This window comes from Globicephala melas, chromosome 1 (genome assembly GCF_963455315.2).
Source record: "Globicephala melas chromosome 1, mGloMel1.2, whole genome shotgun sequence".
Lineage (NCBI taxonomy): Eukaryota > Metazoa > Chordata > Mammalia > Artiodactyla > Delphinidae > Globicephala > Globicephala melas.
Genome location: NC_083314.1, coordinates 122,258,864 through 122,277,902, shown reverse-complemented (window position 1 = coordinate 122,277,902; position 19,039 = coordinate 122,258,864). Strand labels below are relative to the sequence as shown.

At 34.6% G+C, this 19,039-nt stretch overlaps 1 protein-coding gene across 1 annotated transcript in view; it reads left to right on the top strand.

Annotated features, from left to right (window-relative positions):
• The window catches only part of MSH4 (mutS homolog 4), a 96,640-nt gene that overhangs the window by 46,555 nt on the left and 31,046 nt on the right, over nt 1-19,039 (top strand). Inside the window, exons 10-15 of the mRNA XM_030865973.2 lie at nt 7,624-7,688; nt 8,811-8,980; nt 12,810-12,946; nt 13,942-14,045; nt 15,308-15,432; nt 16,667-16,867. Of these exons, the coding sequence (XP_030721833.1) occupies nt 7,624-7,688; nt 8,811-8,980; nt 12,810-12,946; nt 13,942-14,045; nt 15,308-15,432; nt 16,667-16,867 (802 nt within the window). The remainder of the gene's footprint in view (nt 1-7,623; nt 7,689-8,810; nt 8,981-12,809; nt 12,947-13,941; nt 14,046-15,307; nt 15,433-16,666; nt 16,868-19,039) is intronic.

Sequence of the window (19,039 nt, the reverse complement as noted above, 5' to 3'; positions counted from 1 at the left end):
CCCAGTAGTGGGATTTCTGGATCATATGGTAATTCTATTTTTAGCTTTCTAAGGGACCTCCATATTGTCCTCCATAGTGGCTGTATCAATTTACATTCCCACCAACAGTGTAGGAGGAAACCTTTTTCTCCACACCCTCTCTAGCATTTATTGTTTGTACATTTTTTGATGATGACCATTGTGACCAGTGTGAAGAGATACCTCATTGTGGTTGTTTGCACTTCTCTAGTGATTAATGATGTTGAGCATCTTTTCATGTGTTTCTTGGCAATCTGTATGTCTTCTTTGGAGAAATGTCTATTTAGTCTTCTGCTCATTTTTGGATTGGGTTCTTTCTTTTTCTGACATTGAGCTACAGAGCTGCTTGTATATTTTGGAGATTAATCCTTTGTCACTTGCTTCATCTGCAAATATTTTCTCCCATTCTGAGGGTTATCTTTTCATCTTGTTATGGTTTCCTTTGCTGTGCAAAGCTTGAAGTTTAATTAGGTCCCATTTGTTTACTTTTGATTTTATTTCCATTACTCCAGGAGGTGGGTCAAGAAAGATCTTGCTGTGATTTATGTCATAGAGTGTTCTGCCTATGTTTTCCTCTAAGAGTTTTATAGTGTCTGGCCTTACATTTAGGTCTTTAATCCATTTTGAGTTTTTTTTTGTGTATGGTGTTAGGGAGTGTTCTAATTTCATTCTTTTACATGTAGCTGTCCACTTTTCCTAGCACCACTTATTGAAGAGCCTATCTTTTCTACATTGTATTTTCTTGCCTCCTTTGCCAAAGATAAGGTGACTGTATGTCCGTGGGTTTACCTCAGGGCTTTTGGTCCTGTTCCATTGATCTATATTTCTGTTTCGTGCCAGTACCATACTGTCTTGATTACTATAGCTTTGCAGTATATCTGTAGTCAAGGAGACTGATTCCTACAGTTCCGTTTTTCTTCCTCAGTATTGCTTTGGCTATTCAAGGTCTTTTGTGTTTCCATACAAATTGTCAAATTTTTTGTTCTAGTTCTGTGAAAAATGCCATTGGTAATTTGACAGGGATTGCACTGAATCTGTAGATGCTTTGGGTAGTATAGTCACTTTCACAATATTGATTCTTCCAATCCAAGAACATGGTATATCTTTCCATCTGTTTGTATCATCTTTGATTTCATTCATCAGTGTCATATAGTTTTCTACATACAAGTCTTTGGCCTCCTTAGATAAGTTTATTCCTAGGTATTTTATTCTTTTTGTTGCAATGGTAAATGGGAGTGTTTCCTTGATTTCTCTTTCTGATTTTTTGTTGTTAGTGTATAGGAATGCAAGAGGTTTCTGTGCATTAATTTTGTATCCTGCTACTTTACCAAATTCATTGATTAGCTATAGTAGTTTTCTGGTGGCATCTTTAGGATTTTCTATGTATAGTATCATGTCATCTGTAAACAGTGACAGTTTTACTTCTTTTTATCCTATTTGGATTCATTTCATTTTTTTTTCTTCTCTGATTGTTGTGGCTAAAACTTCCAAAACTATGTTGAATAATAGTGGTGAGAGTGGGCAACCTTGTCTTGTTCCTGATCTTAGAGGAAATGCTTTCAGTTTTTCACCATTGAGAATGATGTTGGCTGTAGGTTTGTCATATATGGCTTTTATCATGTTGAGGTAGTTTCCCTCTATGCCCACTTTCTGGAGAGTTTTTATCGTAAATGGGTGCTGAATGTTGTCAAAAGCTTTTTTTGCATCTATTGAGATTATCATATGGTTTTTATACTTCAGTTTCTTAATATGGTATATCACATTGATTGATTTGCATATATTGAAGAATCCTTGCATTCCAGGGATAAACCCCACTTGATCATGGTGTATGATCCTTTTAATGTGCTGTTGGATTCTGTTTGCTAGTATTTTGTTGAGGATTTTTGCATCTATGTTCCTCAGTGATATTGGCCTGTAGTTTTCTCTTTTTGTGACATCTTTTTCTGGTTTTGGTATCAGGGTGATGGTGGCCTCATAGAATGAGTTTGGGAGTGTTCCTCCCTCTGCTATATTTTGGAAGAGTTTGAGAGGGATACGTGTTAGCTCTTCTCTAAATGTTTGATAGAATTTGCCTGTGAAGCCATCTGGTCCTGGACTTTTGTTTGTTGGAAGATTTTTAATCACAATTTCAATTTCAGTGCTTGTGATTGGCTTGTTCATGTTTTCTATTTCTTCCTGGTTCAGTCTTGAAAGTTTGTGCATTTCTAAGAATTTGTCCATTTCTTCCAGGTTGTCCCATTTATTGACATATAGTTTCTTGTAGTAGTCTCTCATGATCCTTTGTATTTCTGCAGTTTCAGTTGTTACTTCTCCTTTTTCATTTCTAATTCTGTTGATTTGAGTCTTCTCCCTTTTTTTCCTGATGAGTCTGGCTAATGGTTTATCAATTTTGGTTATCTTCTCCCAGAACCGGCTTTTATTTTTATTGGTCTTTGCTATTGTTTCCTTCATTTCTTTTTCATTTATTTCTATTCTGATCTTTATGATTTCTTTCCTTCTGCTAACTTTGAGTTTTTTTGGTTCTTCTTTCTCTAATTGCTTTAGGTGTAAGGTTAGGTTGTTTATTTGAGATTTTTCTTGTTTCTTGAGGTAGGATTGTATTGCTATAAACTTCCCTCTTAGAACAGCTTTTGCTGCATCCCATTGGTTTTGGGTCGTCATGTTTTCATTGTCATTTGTTTCCAGGTATTTTTTGATTTTGATTTCTTCAGTGATCTCTTGGTCGTTTAGTAACATATTGCTTAGCCTCCATGTCTTTGTATTTTTTACAGATTTTTTCCCTGTAATTGATATCTAGTCTCATAGCATTGTGGTTGGAAAAGATACTTGATACGATTTCAATTTTCTTAAATTTACCAAGGCTTGATTTGTGACCCAAGATACGGTTTATCCTGGAGAATGTTCCATGAGCACTTGAGAAGAAAGTGTATTCTATTGTGTTTGGATGGAATGTCCTATAAATATCAATTAAGTCCATCTTGTTTAATGTATCATTTAAAGCTTTTTTTTCCTTATTTATTTTCTGTTTGGATGATCTGTCCATTGGTGAAAGTGGGGTGTTAAAGTCACCTACTATGATTGTGTTACTGTTGATTTCCCCTTTTATGGCTGTTAGCATTTGCTTTATGTATCAAGGTGCTCCTATTTTGGGTTCTTAGATATTTGCAATTGTTAAATCTTCTTCTTGGATTGGTCCCTTGATCATTATGTAGTGTCCTTCCTTGTCTCTTGTAATAGTCTTTATTTTAAAGTTTATTTTGTCTGATATGAGTATTGCTACTCCAGCTATCTTTTGATTTCCATTTTCATGGAATATCTTTTTTCCATCCCTTTACTTTCAGTTTGTATGTGTCCCTTGTTCTGAAGTGTGTCTCTTGTAGACAGCATATATATGGGTCTCGTTTTTGTATCCTTTCAGCAAGTCTGGGTCCTTTGGTTGAGGCATTTAATCCATTTACATTTAAGGTAATTATTGAAATGTTTGTTCCTAGTACCATTATCTTAATTGTTCTGGGTTTGTTTTTGTAAGTCATTTCCTCCTCTTGTGTTTCTTGCCTAGAGAAGTTCCTTTAGCATTTGTTGTAAAGCTGGTTTGGTGTTGCTGAATTCTCTTAACTTGCTTGTCTGTAAAGCTTTTGATTTCTCCATCGATTCTGAATGTGATCCTTGCTGGGTAGAGTAATCTTGGTTGTAGGTTTTTCCCTTTCACCACTTTAAATATATCTTCCCACTGCCTTCTGGTCTGTAGAGTTTTTGCTGAAATATCAGCTGTTAATCTTATGAGGATTCCCTTGTATGTTTTTTGTTGCTTTTCCCTTGTTGCTTTTAATATTTTTTCTTTGTGTTTAATTTTTGTTAGCTCGATTAATATGTGTCTCGGCATGTTTCTCCTTGGGTTTATCCTGTATGGGACTCTCTGTGCTTCCTGTACTTGGGTGGCTATTTCCTGTCCCATGTTGGGGAATTTTTCAACTATAATCTCTTCAAATATTTTCAGCCCCATTTCTTTTTTCTTCTTCTTCTGGGACGCCTATAATTTGAATGTTGGTGTGCTTAATGTTGTCCCAGAGGTCTTGGAGACTGTCCTCCATTCTCTTCATTCTTTTTTCTTTACTCTGCTCTGTGACATTTATTTCCACCATTTTATCTTCCAGCTCTCTAGTCCGTTCTTCTCCCTCAGTTATTCTGTTATTGATTCCTTCTAGAGTGTATTTTATTTCAGTTTTTGTGTTGTTCATTAATGTTTGTTTGCTCTTTAGTTCTTCTAGGTCCTTGTTAAACATTTCTTGTATTTTCTGTCTTCTATTTTCAAGATTTTGGATCATGTTTACTATCATTACTCTGAATTCTTTTTCAGTTAGTTTGCCTATTTCCCCTTCATTTACTTGGTCTTGTGCATATTTATCTTGCTCCTTTGTCTGTAATATATTTCTCTGTCTTCTTATTTTGTCTAATATACAGTATTTAAGGTCTCTTTTCCCTAGGCTACAGGGTCACAGTTCCTCTTATTTCTGTTCTCTGCCCCCAGTGGTGGTGTTGGTCCAGTGTCTTGTGTAGGCTTCCTGATGGGAGGGACTGGTGCTTGCATTCTAGTGGGTGGAGCTGAGTCTTTTCCCTCTGATGAGCAGGGCCACGTCAGATGATTTGTTTTGGGCTGTCTGTTAGCTTAGTATGACTTGATGTAGTCTGTGTGCTGATGGGTGGGTTTGTGTTCCTGTCTTGTTTGTTGTTTGGTATGACATGTCCAGTGCTGGGAGCTGCTGGCACTTGGGTGGACCTGGGTCTTGGATTCAGATAGAGGCCTCAGTGAGAGCTCTTGGCAGTTAATCTTCCCTGGGACTGGGAATTCTCTCATGGTCCAGCATCCTGGACTCGGTGCTGCTACTCCAGAGCCTCAGGCCCATCTTCTGGTCGAGGAACCAGGACACTGCAAGTCTCTCATCCTGGCAATAAAGGGGATAAAAAGAAAAAAAAACTAACAAAACCCCAGACAAATGGTAAAAAGTAAAATCAAACAAATGGAAACAGAAACAAGGAAACATGCCGCACACACAGAAAAGAAACAAAAACAGAACCAAATAAATCAAATAGCAAGAGAACAACCAGACAAACAGAAGAACCAAAGAATGAAATCAAACAATTAAGAGGAAAGCTGACAAAAACCCAAAACCAAAAAATAAAACCAAAGCAGAATTCTAACGGAAGAATGAAGCAAAGAAACAAAACAAGCTGACAAAAATGATGTAAAAAAAAAATGAAAAAGAGAAAAGGGAAAAAAGACAGAACAACAGAAAAGTAATGTAGAAATAAAAATATATTTTAACAAATAGAAAATGTATTAAAGAAAAAAAGGCAAACAGAACCCTGGAGAAATTGTAAAAACAAAATCAAACAAACAAAAACAGAAACAAGAAAACACACACACACACGTGCAAGAAACAAAACAGAGCCAAATAAAACAAAAATCAAGAGAACAACCAGAAAAATACAAGAACTCAAAAATGAAATCAAACAATTAGGATTAAAACTAACATAAACACATAACCTAAAAACAAAAACAAAACAGTGTGCCAATGAAGAATAAAGCAAGGAAACAGAATAAACTGATAAAAACGATTTAAAAATAATAAAAAGGGAAAAAACAGGCAACAGAAAAGCAAAGTAGAAATGGAAATATAAAAGAAAAACAGAAAAATATATTAAAGAAAAGAGGAAGAAAAAAATAAGGGAAAAGAACACAGAACAACATAAAAGCAAAGTAAAAATAGAAATGTATAAAAAATAAAAATATTTTATAAACCATGGAGATCCCAGAAGACTGAATTTAAAAAAAAAAACTAAAACAACAACAAACAAAATGAAAGAAAGAAAAAAAAGCTAGAGCCAACAACAGAATGAATCAAAATGTAATAAAATTAATAGTAATAATTATGTTTCCCTGGAGTCTCCGCTGTTAGTGTCCTTACATGCCGTGAGCCGCAGCTCACCTCCGCCTCCCCAAGAGGCCCTCCTCTGCCTCTGGGCTGGTCTCTGGACCTGCTGTGTGCCCTGTGGGGACCACTCAGTCTCTGATCTGGCCCAGTTCCTGCGTGTGCTTGCCCCCAAAGTCCACAGCTGCCAGAGCTAGACCGTTTTCATTTGTGGGAACACTCATTGTCTACTCAGATATTCCATAAAAACAGGGTCTTCCTAGCTGATTGTGGGGGTTTGATCTGCAGCTTGTACAGCTGATGGAAAGATTTTAGATCTTCTTCTTTAGTCACCCCATCCCTGGGATTCAGCTTTGGTTTTATCCCCACCTCTGCATGTGGTCCACCCACAGGAGTCTGGTCCTGAGGCTGCCTTGGAGCTCTTGGTCTGCTCCTGTGAGGACTAGGTGCAGAGGTGGTACGACTGCTTGGATCACGAGAGCCCTGGCGGTGCCAAATGTGCAGGGAAACCAGCGGCCACAGGTGCCGGGTCAGTTGTTTAATAAGATATTCCTCAGTTTGCGTGATCGTTTCCTCATGATTAAATTCTGCTTACCCATATTTGGCAATAATACTCTATGAGCAATGTTGTATCTTTCTCAGTGTATTACATCAGGAGGCACATGATGTCATTTTTCTTTCCCTTCTTGGTGATAATAACTGATTAATTACTTCACTATAAATTTATAAGTAATCTGTGGAGAGATACCGTGAGACTGTGTAAATATACTGTTTCTTGTCAAACTTTCACCCATTGATTTTGTTAGTTATTAATGACTTTTACCTGAAGTAACTCCAATGGTTACAGAATGGTGATTTTTTTCATCTATTTTTAAATAGATGGGGGAGAAAAGGAGCATGTAATGATATAAATTTTTTGATTTGAAAAAGGGACAGGAAATATGTCATAATACTTAAGAGTATTTATCTTTGGAAGGGTGGTAGAATAATGAGTGATTTAAATGTTTTTCTTTATGCTCTTATGCATTTCTAGTTTTTATTGGTATGTAAGTATTATTTTTCTATTAATAAGCAAAAAAGTTATTGCCATTGCCTCATAACAAAACTAAAATAGGAGGTAAAAGTCACGTTTCCTATGTTTTCTCTCTTTTCTGTTTATTCAAATAGTGATCACTCATAGTTTCAATTAAGCAAAATAAAATCCCTACTTTTGCCGTATAAGAATGGATAAGTTGCTCTATTTACAAATATACAAAACACTTTCTTAGTTTAATGTATTAATACATTTAACCCAAATTTTGGAGTTATATGTAGAGTACTCTGAATGTACAATGATAACTGTTTAACTGCATTAATAAGTAGTTAATTAAACTAGTTAAACTACATTAATAAGTAGTTTAATGTTAATGTTAGTTGGGCAGCAAGAAAAATAAAAGTCATAGTAGTAAAGCAGTGGATGCCACTGTTTAGCCATGTGCTCTTTATCTGAAAAATGGTCCAGATACAATCTGTCTTCACCTTCATACCTAAAATTTCTGTTATGAGTATATAAATGAGAAGATGAAGCAAGAAAATACTTGGTAAAATGTAAAGTACCAAACAAGTCTAAAATGCTTTGTTTGAATAATGTCATAATTTATTATCCTTAATTATCTTTTTCTTTATTCTTTAATAGATTACTCTGAAGAACTGTAACACACCTTTATTAAGAGCTTACTATGGTTCCTTGGAAGATAAGAGGTCTTTGTCATTCAACTGTTAATAAAACAGCAGATTATTTCTTTCTTCCTGATCATAACTGATTTTAAGAACTCTAATTATATTCTATAGAACAATTAATTGAGCTTTGGTTAACAGAAATTTTAAACTGTTCATTAAAAATTTATTTATATATTATATTTTATAAATACCAATAAATAGGGTAACAGCACATTGAGGGTTTGTGTTAATGGACAATTATAATAGCATTAAAAGTTGAAATCATACAAAATTTTAATATTTCTTTTTCTTTTTAACTATTCTCCATGGAAAGACTTGCAAATATAAAAATACATTATTCTTTTGTGTTAAATCATGAAGGACTTAATGTAACCAAAGAATAGTCTATATGAATACTGAATAAGATCTAATTACAGTTTAATTTTAGTATTGCTTTTAGCAGTGGCACCTTGGTTCTTGAACAAAATGGCTTGTGATACTTAAAAGCTGTTATTTTATTGATTCAAGATTCACACCTTATGTGAGGTCACAAAATGAGGTTAATAAAACCGAATTATTACAGATAAATACAGAACAGAATACTGTAAAATAAAAGGTTAGGAAAATAGGTGTTACCAGACTTCTGGTCTGCATGATCACTGCACTTAGACACTGATGATTGAAAGGTTCCTGTTATACTGTCTCATAATATGCTTAATCTCCCTTGCACCAACTGAGGGCAAGGACCATATGTTAATCCTTCTTTGAATCCCTGCACCTAACACAGTGATTGCTACATGGTATAAGTAAATGTTTATTGAGTCAATGAGCATGAAGCCAGAATTTTTATAAAGTGCTTCAAGGATATATTTTATATTCACAGACACAGTTGATATGTGTAATTTGGGAGATCTGTTTATCATCAGTTGTAGGATTGTTTTTGGTGGTCTCATGTTATTTTAGGAGAGTAGTTATGACTGATGAAATAGTTTACAATTGATGTAGTCACAGTCCTAATTTATGTAATTTTATATAGTTTATTTATTTGCAAAATAATTTTCAGCAATAATTTTAAGAAAATATGTTATTTGCTATCGTTAACTGTTGTTCAAATTATCAATTAACATAACTGTTTGACTTATTGCCTATAATGTTCTTTTTTAGGTTTGTAATCATACTTGACAAGATTAAAACAGTAATTAATGATGATGCAAGATACATGAAAGGATGCCTGAACATGAGGACTCAGAAGTGCTATGCAGTGAGGTCTAACATAAATGAATTTCTTGACATAGCCAGAAGAACATATACAGAGATTGTAGATGACATAGCAGGTAATGTAATTACTTGAACATATTTATTCTGTTTTTTAGAAATTAAACAAAATTTTTTAGGACATGTTGTGCTTTTTTTGCTGATTATATTAACGATGCATATTTTAAATTTATTTTTTGTTACCAAAACAAATAACAGATAATGTTAACAGATATTATCATTTAAGGAGCCTTAAAAAAAAAAAGATCTCACAGTGTTATAATGTGTCCCTTCTTTTCTACAAACTTAAATTTAGAGTTCCTTCAAATTTAAATATAGGGTTACATGAAGGCTAGGAGAGTAGTTTACCTTCATACAATGTTGAGTATAAATTGCATGAAAAATACTGGCTATCAGTGCTAAAGGGTTTCATTGGAGGAAGAGATATCATTTTTGTCTAGAAGAGGTAGCATTTCAGCTAGTACAGTAATTCATTTTGTGAATTTACTAATCTCCTAGTTAATATAGACACTGTCCTAGGTACTGGGAATACATAGTGAACAGAACAAAGTCCCTGTCCTCATGGAGCTATAATAGTAGTAGAGACAGATAATAAACATACACACATATGTATGTGTGTGTATATATATATATGGATATATATATATCCATATTGATATATAAAGTACATCAATCATATATAGTACATAATTTCACATGGATTTAAGATATATGAAGAAAAAAATAGTAGGTCAGAGGGGTCAGAGTGTGACTGGGTGTGGAGGCATAGAGGATGGGAATATTTTTAGTAGAATAGCCTAAAAAGGAATTCTGCCCTCTGGCAGTGGTACATACTGAAGCACAATGGCCTGAGGAAACCTTAAGGAAATTTGTTAGGATGGTATAGGGCATTTCCTTACAGAGCTACTAAGAGATAAGGTCAGAAATGTAGACTGGGGATCAGAATTAATTTTCGAAGGCCAGATTGGAGATGTTTCCCAAGGAGAATGAAGAGGCACTGAGATGTTTTTGCTCTATGGAGTGAAATTGATCAAGAAGATATGTTGAATGAATTTGAGTGGCGCAATGGAAAGAGGAACTATTTTAAGCTATTACAAGTTAACAAAGCATTATTTAGGGTGTATATGAGAAGAGAGAGATGCAGAGGTTGAAGGAAGAATTGATAAGAATTAATCATTGAACTCAAAATGGATTAAAGACCTAAATGTAAGGCCAGACACTATAAAACCCTTACAGGAAAACATAGGCAGAACACTCTTTGACATAAATCACAGCAAGATCTTTTTTGACTCACCTCTTAGAGTAATGAAAATAAAAACAAAACCAAATGGGACCTAATGAAACTTAAAAGCCTTTGCATAGCAAAGGAAACAAAAAACAAGATGAAAAGACAACCCTCAGAATGTGAGAAAATATTTGCAAATGAAGCAATTGACAAAGGTTTAATCTCCAAAATATACAAGCAGCTCATGCCACTCAATATCAAAGAAACGAACAACCCAAACAAAAAATGGGCAGAAGACCTAAACAGACATTTCTCCAGGAAAACATACAGATGGCCAAGAGACACATGAAAAGATGCTCAGCGTCACTAATTATTAGAGAACTGTGAATCAAAACTACAATGAGGGGCTTCCCTGGTGGCGCAGTGGTTGAGAGTCCACCTGCCGATGCAGGGGACACGGGTTCGTGCCCTGGTCTGGGAAGATCCCACGTGCTGCGGAGCGGCTGGGCCCATGAGCCATGGCCGCTGAGCCTGCGCGTCCGGAGCCTGTGCTCTGCAATGGGAGAGGCCACAACAGTGAGAGGCCCGCGTACTGCAAAAAAAAAAAAAAAAAACTACAATGAGATCACCTCACACAGGTCAGAATGGCCATCACCAAAAAATCTATAAAAAATAAATGCTGGAGAGGGTGTGGAGAAAAGGGAACCCTCTTGCACTGTTGGTGGGAATGTAAATTGATACAGCCACTATGGAAAACAGTATGGCTGTTGCTTAAAAAATGAAAAATAGAGCTACTGTATGACCCAGCATCCCACTATAGGGCATATACCCAGAGAAAACAATAATTCAAAAAGACACATGCACCCCAATGTTCACTGCAGCACTATTTACAATAGCAAGGACATGGAAGCAGCCGAAATGTCCATCAACAGAGGAATGGGTGAAGAAGGTGTGGTCCATATATACAACAGAATATTACTCAGCCATAAAAAGGAACAAAATTGGGTCATTTGTAGAGATGTGGTTGGACCTAGAGTGGAGTAAGTCAGAAAGAGAAACAAATACTGTATATTAATGCATATACATAGAATCTAGAAAATGGTATAGATGATTTTATTTGCAAAGCAGAAATAGAGACACTGATGTAGAGAACAAACGTAGGGATACCAACAGGGAGAGTGGGGGTGGTGGGATGATTAGTAGATTGGGATTGACACTATACACTATTGATACTATATGTAAAATAGATAATTAATGAGAACATACTGTGTAGCACAGGGAACTCTACTTAATGCACTGTGGTGACCTAAATGGGAAGGAAATCCAAAAAAGGGGATATATGTGTATGTATAGCTGATTCATTTTGCTGTACAGTAGAAACTTACACAACATTGTAAAGCAACTGTACTACAATAAAAATTAACCTAAAAAAATATTGGGAGGGAGAATGGGCTACAGTGAGAGCTGGCTGTCTCTCTGTTTTCCAATCTGCCAAGCAGCCAGGCCTGGCTGGTTGAAATGTGGCTCATTCCTCCTCATCCCATCAGAGCTTCTTTACCAACAGCAGCTGCCTTCCACTTACTCACGCCCAGTCATCTAGGGCTTGTCTCTCGTTGGAATTCCATTCATTTAGACTTGTGTCTGGATCTCTTTCAGTATCTTTTATGACAGAAGATTTCTAAATTTATTGTTTTCTCATGGTTACAGTGGCACTGATGGTTTTTTGTGACTTTTTAATATCCTAGCTGAAAGTGGAACCTTCTATAATTTCTTTGATTTTCTGGTTTTGTTTTTATTGGCCTTTTTTTTAAAAAAAAAACTAGTTTTTTACTTTTTTAACTTTTTTAAACTTTTTTACTTTTTAGTAAGCTATTTATTTTTATTCTAGGACCAGGTCCTTCTCAGTTAATTTGGAAGTAAGCACCATCTAAATGATCAGAAGGAGAACCTGGCTAAGGCTCTAAGTTTTTCTCATTCACTTTTTCGTTTATTCAGTCATTTATTAAATTGGCAGACATTGGTAGAACACCAACCAGCCCTGAACAGAGCAGTGGGCTCGACACCACGGTGGGGCAAACACAGATGAATGACACAGTTGTGACCACAAGTTAGTGGCTTAAGTTGAGTTTTAATTGGACTCACAAGTGTCTTCTCTTAGGAGACACAGAGATATCCAGGAGTAGACAATGGGTCTCTTGTATTAAATGTCATTAAAAAAATCTTTCCTGCCTTCAAAGTTGAAAAAAATAAAAAATAATACAAATGAATCTATATACAAAATGGGAACAGATTCACATAGAACACAAACTCATGGTTACCACAGGAGAGAGGGAGGGAGGGACAAATTAAGAGTATGGAATTAACAGATACAAACTAGTATACATAAAATAGATAAGTGATAAGGATTTACTATATAACATGGAATTATATTCAATATCTTGTAATAACCTATAATGTGCAAAAAAATCCCACTGGATCACTATGTTGCACACATGAAACAAATGCAATGTTGTAAAACAACTATACTTCAAAAAAAAAGAAAAAGGTAACAAGGCCTTCCTACTTATATATAAAATAACAAGAAAAAGTTATATGATTTTTTTAAACATGAAGAGTAATTTTTCTCATTAAATTTCTTTGTTTTTCTTGTTTCTGGTCACTAGGAATGATATCGCAGCTTGCAGAAAAGTATAGTCTTCCTTTAAGGACAAGTTTTAGCTCTGCTCGAGGATTTTTCATTCAGATGACTACAGACTGTACAGCCCTACCCAATGATCAGCTTCCTTCAGAGTTTATTAAGGTTCATTCTAGAGTTTTGTTTAGGAAATTATTGTTTCTGATTTTACAGAATTGCATTTACATATTTTCAGGCACTTCTTGAGTATTACATGACAAATTTCTGAATGTTTTGTGTATTGCTTCTCTTACTACTACTCACCCACCTAATAGCTTTACTAATCGAAAAGCAATTGAGAAGATTTTTTAGAAAAATACCAAACACAGTGTTTCCCACAGTTCTGGGAGCTTGATATGGCTAAAAAAAGGAAAATGAAGAAAGAAAGTCCAAAAGGAAGTTTTGATCAAAGACGTTTGGAAAGTACTGTACTACCTCTTCTCAATGCACATCTGCCTATTAAAGGTTTAATAAAAGTCCTAGAGTAGAGAAATTTGCTTGATTTTTTAAAATCTCGTATTGCCAAACCTTTGGGCCAGGGTGATATTTTTTTCTATAAACATGTTAACTCCTCCACAATATACCAGTTTGGGAAAGTCTAACCCACTTTGTTTTCTCTGCCCCCAGGGAGTACCTTTTGACAAAAACAAACCATTCAACTTTTGGGTCTTTAAAATACCTATTGTATTACCAAGTAATGAGGGATGGATGAAGTAAAGAATGGGCTGAGAGTTAGTAATGGGGTTAGAGATTGAGTGAGGTTTGGATATGGGCCAAGGGCTAAGACAGGGAGGGATCAGAGAGGGAGTGAGGATTACTATCTACCATGCATATTATTACTTGGTAATAAGATGTAGTGTTTTAACATTTCTACATGGCTACTTTAAGGCCTGTAAAAATAGTCATGTCAGATGGACCAGGTTAAAAAATTCTGCTTTAACTTTAGAAGTGATCTTCCTTTTCTCTTTCACAAACATTATTTGGGATTTTTTGTGAGATTATTACCTGAAAAATTAAAGTGATTAACTGAAGTACCTATACTTCTATTGTTTTAAACCTGTATGTTTTATTTCATAAGAGTATATATGTATCTTGACATTTATTTTTTAATCTCCTAGCAGATTTCTAAAGTGAAAAATTCTTACAGCTTTACATCAGCAGATTTAATTAAAATGAATGAAAGATGCCAAGAGTCTTTGAGAGAAATCTATCACATGACTTACATGTAAGAGCACTTGAAATTTTTGAATACTGAATTAAACTCGTTTAATTTGAGGTACTATAAGTTTCATTAATTGACTTTTTGTCTGGTTGTGGAAAATTGTAGTTACAAATGTTAGCAAGGAAAGACCATTTTCTGGAAAACCATTTAAAACTTTAAAGTCTGTCACTGTGATTGGGATCACTGAGCCTCACAGAACATTCAGGGCAAATCTTAATTACAAAACCAAACGAAACAAACACATTATACTGTGTTATAGAAAAAGTTTGATACACAACCAAATTTCTCCATTTCAGCAGTACTTCATTCATTCTTTTCATAAAGTTTTAAGAAATGTCATAATGACATGAGCTTGAAATACCTGTAGTACCACTGATACTTTTGTAGTATATATTCCACCATGATGTAGAACTTGGCACATCTGGGCTTATCTTGGGCCTAGATAAGTTTCATTAGGTTTATTCTTTTTTTTTAGTATGTAAGCCCTCAAATTCTCATGCCTTAGTACTTACATAACAATATCACAATAATGCCAGTCTTTTGCTGTTCATGAAACGGTAGCAATGTGTCTAGAAATAAGAACTAGGACATTGGTAAGCTGAGATGATAAAGATAAATGTTGGGCTTTCAAAACAATTTCAGAGCATAGACCAAAAAGATTATAAGATATAGTAAGCTGGGGAACATATTTCTCCACATAAGGGAAAAACTTTTATATTATGTCACAATATGATAACTGCCACATAAAAGCTTAAATAATTATGTTAGAATATGTGTGTGTGTGTGTGTGTGTGTGTGTGTGTGTGTGTGTGTGAGAGAGAGAGAGAGAGAGGAGAGAGGAAGAGAGAGAATGGGTGAGAGAAAATACATAATAGCTTTTGTGTTGAATTTAACATTGCAAAAACAAAATTATTAGCAGATGGGATCTGTTGAAGTATAGTGAGGGCTTGCTTTGACCTATATAAAATATTTCTATTAATAAAAATTTATTTTATTAATATTTAATAAAAGGAGTTATTTTAAAAACTTGGTGTTAACACACTAGAAGATGGATTCTTTGCTACTAAGTAACTGTGACCTTGAGTATAAGCTTCAATTTCCTCATCTCTAAAATGAGGCAATAGAACAATAGACTTTACCTGTAGTGTACAACTCAAATGTGAATGTTATTTTACCTCAGACAATGAATTTAATATTGTTTTACAATTGCATTGTATGTGTCTCTGTAAAAGGCACTACTTGTCTTACCAAACATGTACTTTCAGGATAGTGTGCAAACTGCTTAGTGAGATTTATGAACATATTCATTGCTTACATAAACTGTCTGACACTGTGTCAATGCTGGATATGCTACTGTCATTTGCTCATGCCTGCACTCTTTCTGACTATGGTAAGTTACTTTCTTTGGGATAAATACGTTGCGTACTGAAATTTGTATTCCGTTCAAGCAATTTTATGTAACAATTATGAATGGTTTACATTTTTTCTTTTTACCTGAAATACAATGTCTTGCTTATGGTCCTAGACTAAGACTCAAAATACAGAAAGTGAAATTATCCTTAAATTTTCTTTTAAAAGTCAGAAAATTATTTACTGAGAAATTGAGAAATCACAAAGAAAAAAAAACAGCAAGAAACTTTAAAGTTTCCCCAAATAAGAAAGACTGTATGATGAGAAAAGGTATTTTACAAAGATTTTTTTCATTTTTGATATTTCTGTATTTCTTATGGAAATGTTAAATTTTTCAATTGGTATTATATAGGCCAAAACTTTTCAATCTTTTATGTCTCTTTTGGGGTTAAAACCTTACATTAGAGATCAGCTATTTTAATAGTAGTTTTCTTAACTATTAAGATATTTGATGTTGCTCCATTTTGAGAGGGACCATTCTAAAACTCAGAACTTATAAATAGTGAATTTTTGATGTTAAGAATGATTTAAAAATAGTAAAAAAAATTTCTAATCAGCCTCACTTTTATAATGAATACTTTCAAGTTTATCCATGTGTTTCATCTAGAAGCATGTAGCATTTTAATTTTTACTTGTCCTCCCACCCTCTTCACCTCAGAAATTATCTATACAGACCTGATCATTGTTTCTTGATATAAATTAACAAATCTTTTGTGTCTGTTTTCTCTACCCTCTGAGATTTCTTTTTACACAAAATTTCTATAACTTTGGACATAAAATTGTTTTTATTTGGTTTTACTCTATTTTTAGACCTCATTCAGAAAGCTAAGTATATCAAATTTGAAGTAATGCTTAAGACAAGGATTAAGTAAACGTGCAATTTTAGAGTACTTGTAAATTAATTATTTTAAAAGTGTTATCAATGGCTGATTGATTCATTTTAATTTATGCAAATCTGAAAAAGTTATGAACTCTTTTGGAGCCCAGCACAATGACACAGAGCTAAGTCTTAGATTTTTCTGGAAATGAATAAAAGTTGTGATGTGATTAGACTATGTCAATTATAATTTAGAAGGATTGGAGATAAAATGATACCTTAATGATATTGTTCCAAATTGACCCAGGTAAAATCACTGAAGTATAAACAGTATGTACATACCACAAAATCTTTAAGTATAAATATATTAATCTTTCAAAAACATTTTTCTCTTTAGTTCGGCCAGAGTTTACTGATACTTTAGCAATCAAACATGGATGGCACCCCATACTTGAAAAAATATCTGTGGAAAAACCTGTTGCCAACAATACCTATATTACAGAAGGGAGTAATTTTTTTATCATAACTGGACCAAATATGAGTGGGAAATCCACATATTTGAAACAGATTGCTCTTTGTCAGATTATGGCCCAGATTGGTAAGTTGTGGATTTACTTTATAATTACCAATTCTGCTCCCTATTTAAAACATTTTGTGCCCACTGTTTTATTTTTATTTTTTTAACATCTTTATTGGAGTATAATTGCTTTACAATGTTTTGTTAGTTTCTGCTGTATAAAAAGTGAATCAGCTGTTTGCTTACATATATCTCCATATCCACTCCCTCTTGCATCTCCCTTGCACCCTCCCTATCCACCCTTCTGGGTGGTCACAAAGCACCAAACTGATCTTTCTGTGCTATGCAGCTGCTTCCCACTAGCTATCTGTTTTACATTTGTTAGTGTGTATATGTCAGTGCTACTCTCTCACTTTGTCCCAGCTTACCCTTCCTCCTCCCCGTGTCCTCAAGTCCATTCTCTACGTCTGCACCTTTATTCCTGTCCTGCCCCTTGGTTCATCAGAACCATTTTTTTTTTTTTTTAGATTCCATATATATGTGTTAGCATACAGTATTTGTTTTTCTCTTTCTGAATTACTTCACTCTGCATGACAGACTCTAGGTTCATCCACCTCACTACAAATAACTCAATTTTGTTTCTTTTTATGGCTCAATAATATTCCATTGTATATATGTGTCACATCTTCTTTATCCACTCATCTGTGAATGGACACTTAGGTTGCTTCCATGTCCTGGCTATTGTAAATAGTGCTGCAATGAACATTGTGGTACATGACTCTTTTTGAATTATGGTTTTCTCAGCGTATGTGCCCAGTAGTGGGATTGCTGGGTCATTTGGTAGTTCTATTTGTAGTTTTTTAAGGAACCTCCATAATGTTCTCCATAGTGGTTGTATCAATTTACATTCCCACCAACAATGCAAAAGAGTTCCCTTTTCTCCACACCCTCTCCAGCATTTAGTGTTTGTAGATTTTTTGATGATGGCCATTCTGACTCGGTGAGGTGATACCTCATTGTAGTTTTGATTTGCATTTCTCTAATGATTAGTGGTGTTGAGCATCCTTTCATGTGTTTGTTGGCAATCTGTATATCTTCTTTGGAGAAATGTCTATTTAGGTCTTCTGCCCATTTTCGATTGGGTTGTTTGTTTTTTTGATATTGAGCTGCATGAGTTCCTTGTATATTCTGGAGGTTAATCCTTTGTCAGTTGCTTTGTTTGCAAATATTTTATTTGATCCATTTGAAGTTTATTTTTGTGTATGGTGTTAGGGAGTATTCTAATTTCATTCTTTTACATGTAGCTGTCCAGTTTTCCCAGGTCCACTTATTGAAGAGGCTGTCTTTTCTACATTGTATATTCTTGCCTCCTTTGTCAAAGATAAGGTGACTATATGTGCGTGGGTTTATCTCTGGGCTTTCTGTCCTGTTCCATTGATCTATATTTCTGTTTTTGTGCCAGTACCATACCGTCTTGATTACTATAGCTTTGTAGTATGTCTGAAGTCAGGGAGCCTGATTCCTCCAGTTCCATTTTTCTTTCTCAAGATTGCTTTGGCTATTTGAGGTCTTTTGTGTTTCCATACAAATTGTCAAATTTTTTCTAGTTCTGTGAAAAATGCCACTGGTAATTTGATGGGGATTACTTTGAATCTGTAGCTGCTTTGGGTAATATAGTCACTTTCACAATATTGATTCTTCCAATCCAAGAACATGGTATATATTTCCATCTGTTTGTATCATCTTTGATTTCTTTCATCAGTGTCTTGTAGTTTTCTGCATGCAGGTCTTTTGCCTCCTTAGGTATGTTTATTCCTAGGTATTTTATGTTTTTGTTGTTATGGTAAATGGGAGTGTTTCCTTAATTTCTCATTCTGTTTTTTTGTTGTTAGTGTATAGGAATGCAAGAGATTTCTGTGCATTAATTTTATATCCTGCTACTTTACCAAATTCATTGATTAGCTCTAGTAGTTTCCTGGTGGCATCTTTAGGATTTTCTATGTATAGTATCATGTCACCTGTAAACAGTGACAGTTTTACTTCTTCTTATCCTACTTGGATTCATTTCATTTTGTTGTTTTCTCTGACAGCAGTGGCTAAAACCTCCAAAAGTATGTTGAGTAATAGTGGTGAGAGTGGGCAACCTTGTCTTGTTCCTGATCTTAGAGGAAATGCTTTCAGTTTTTCACCATTGAGAATGATGTTGGCTGTAGGTTTGTCATATATGGCTTTTATCATGTTGAGGTAGGTTCC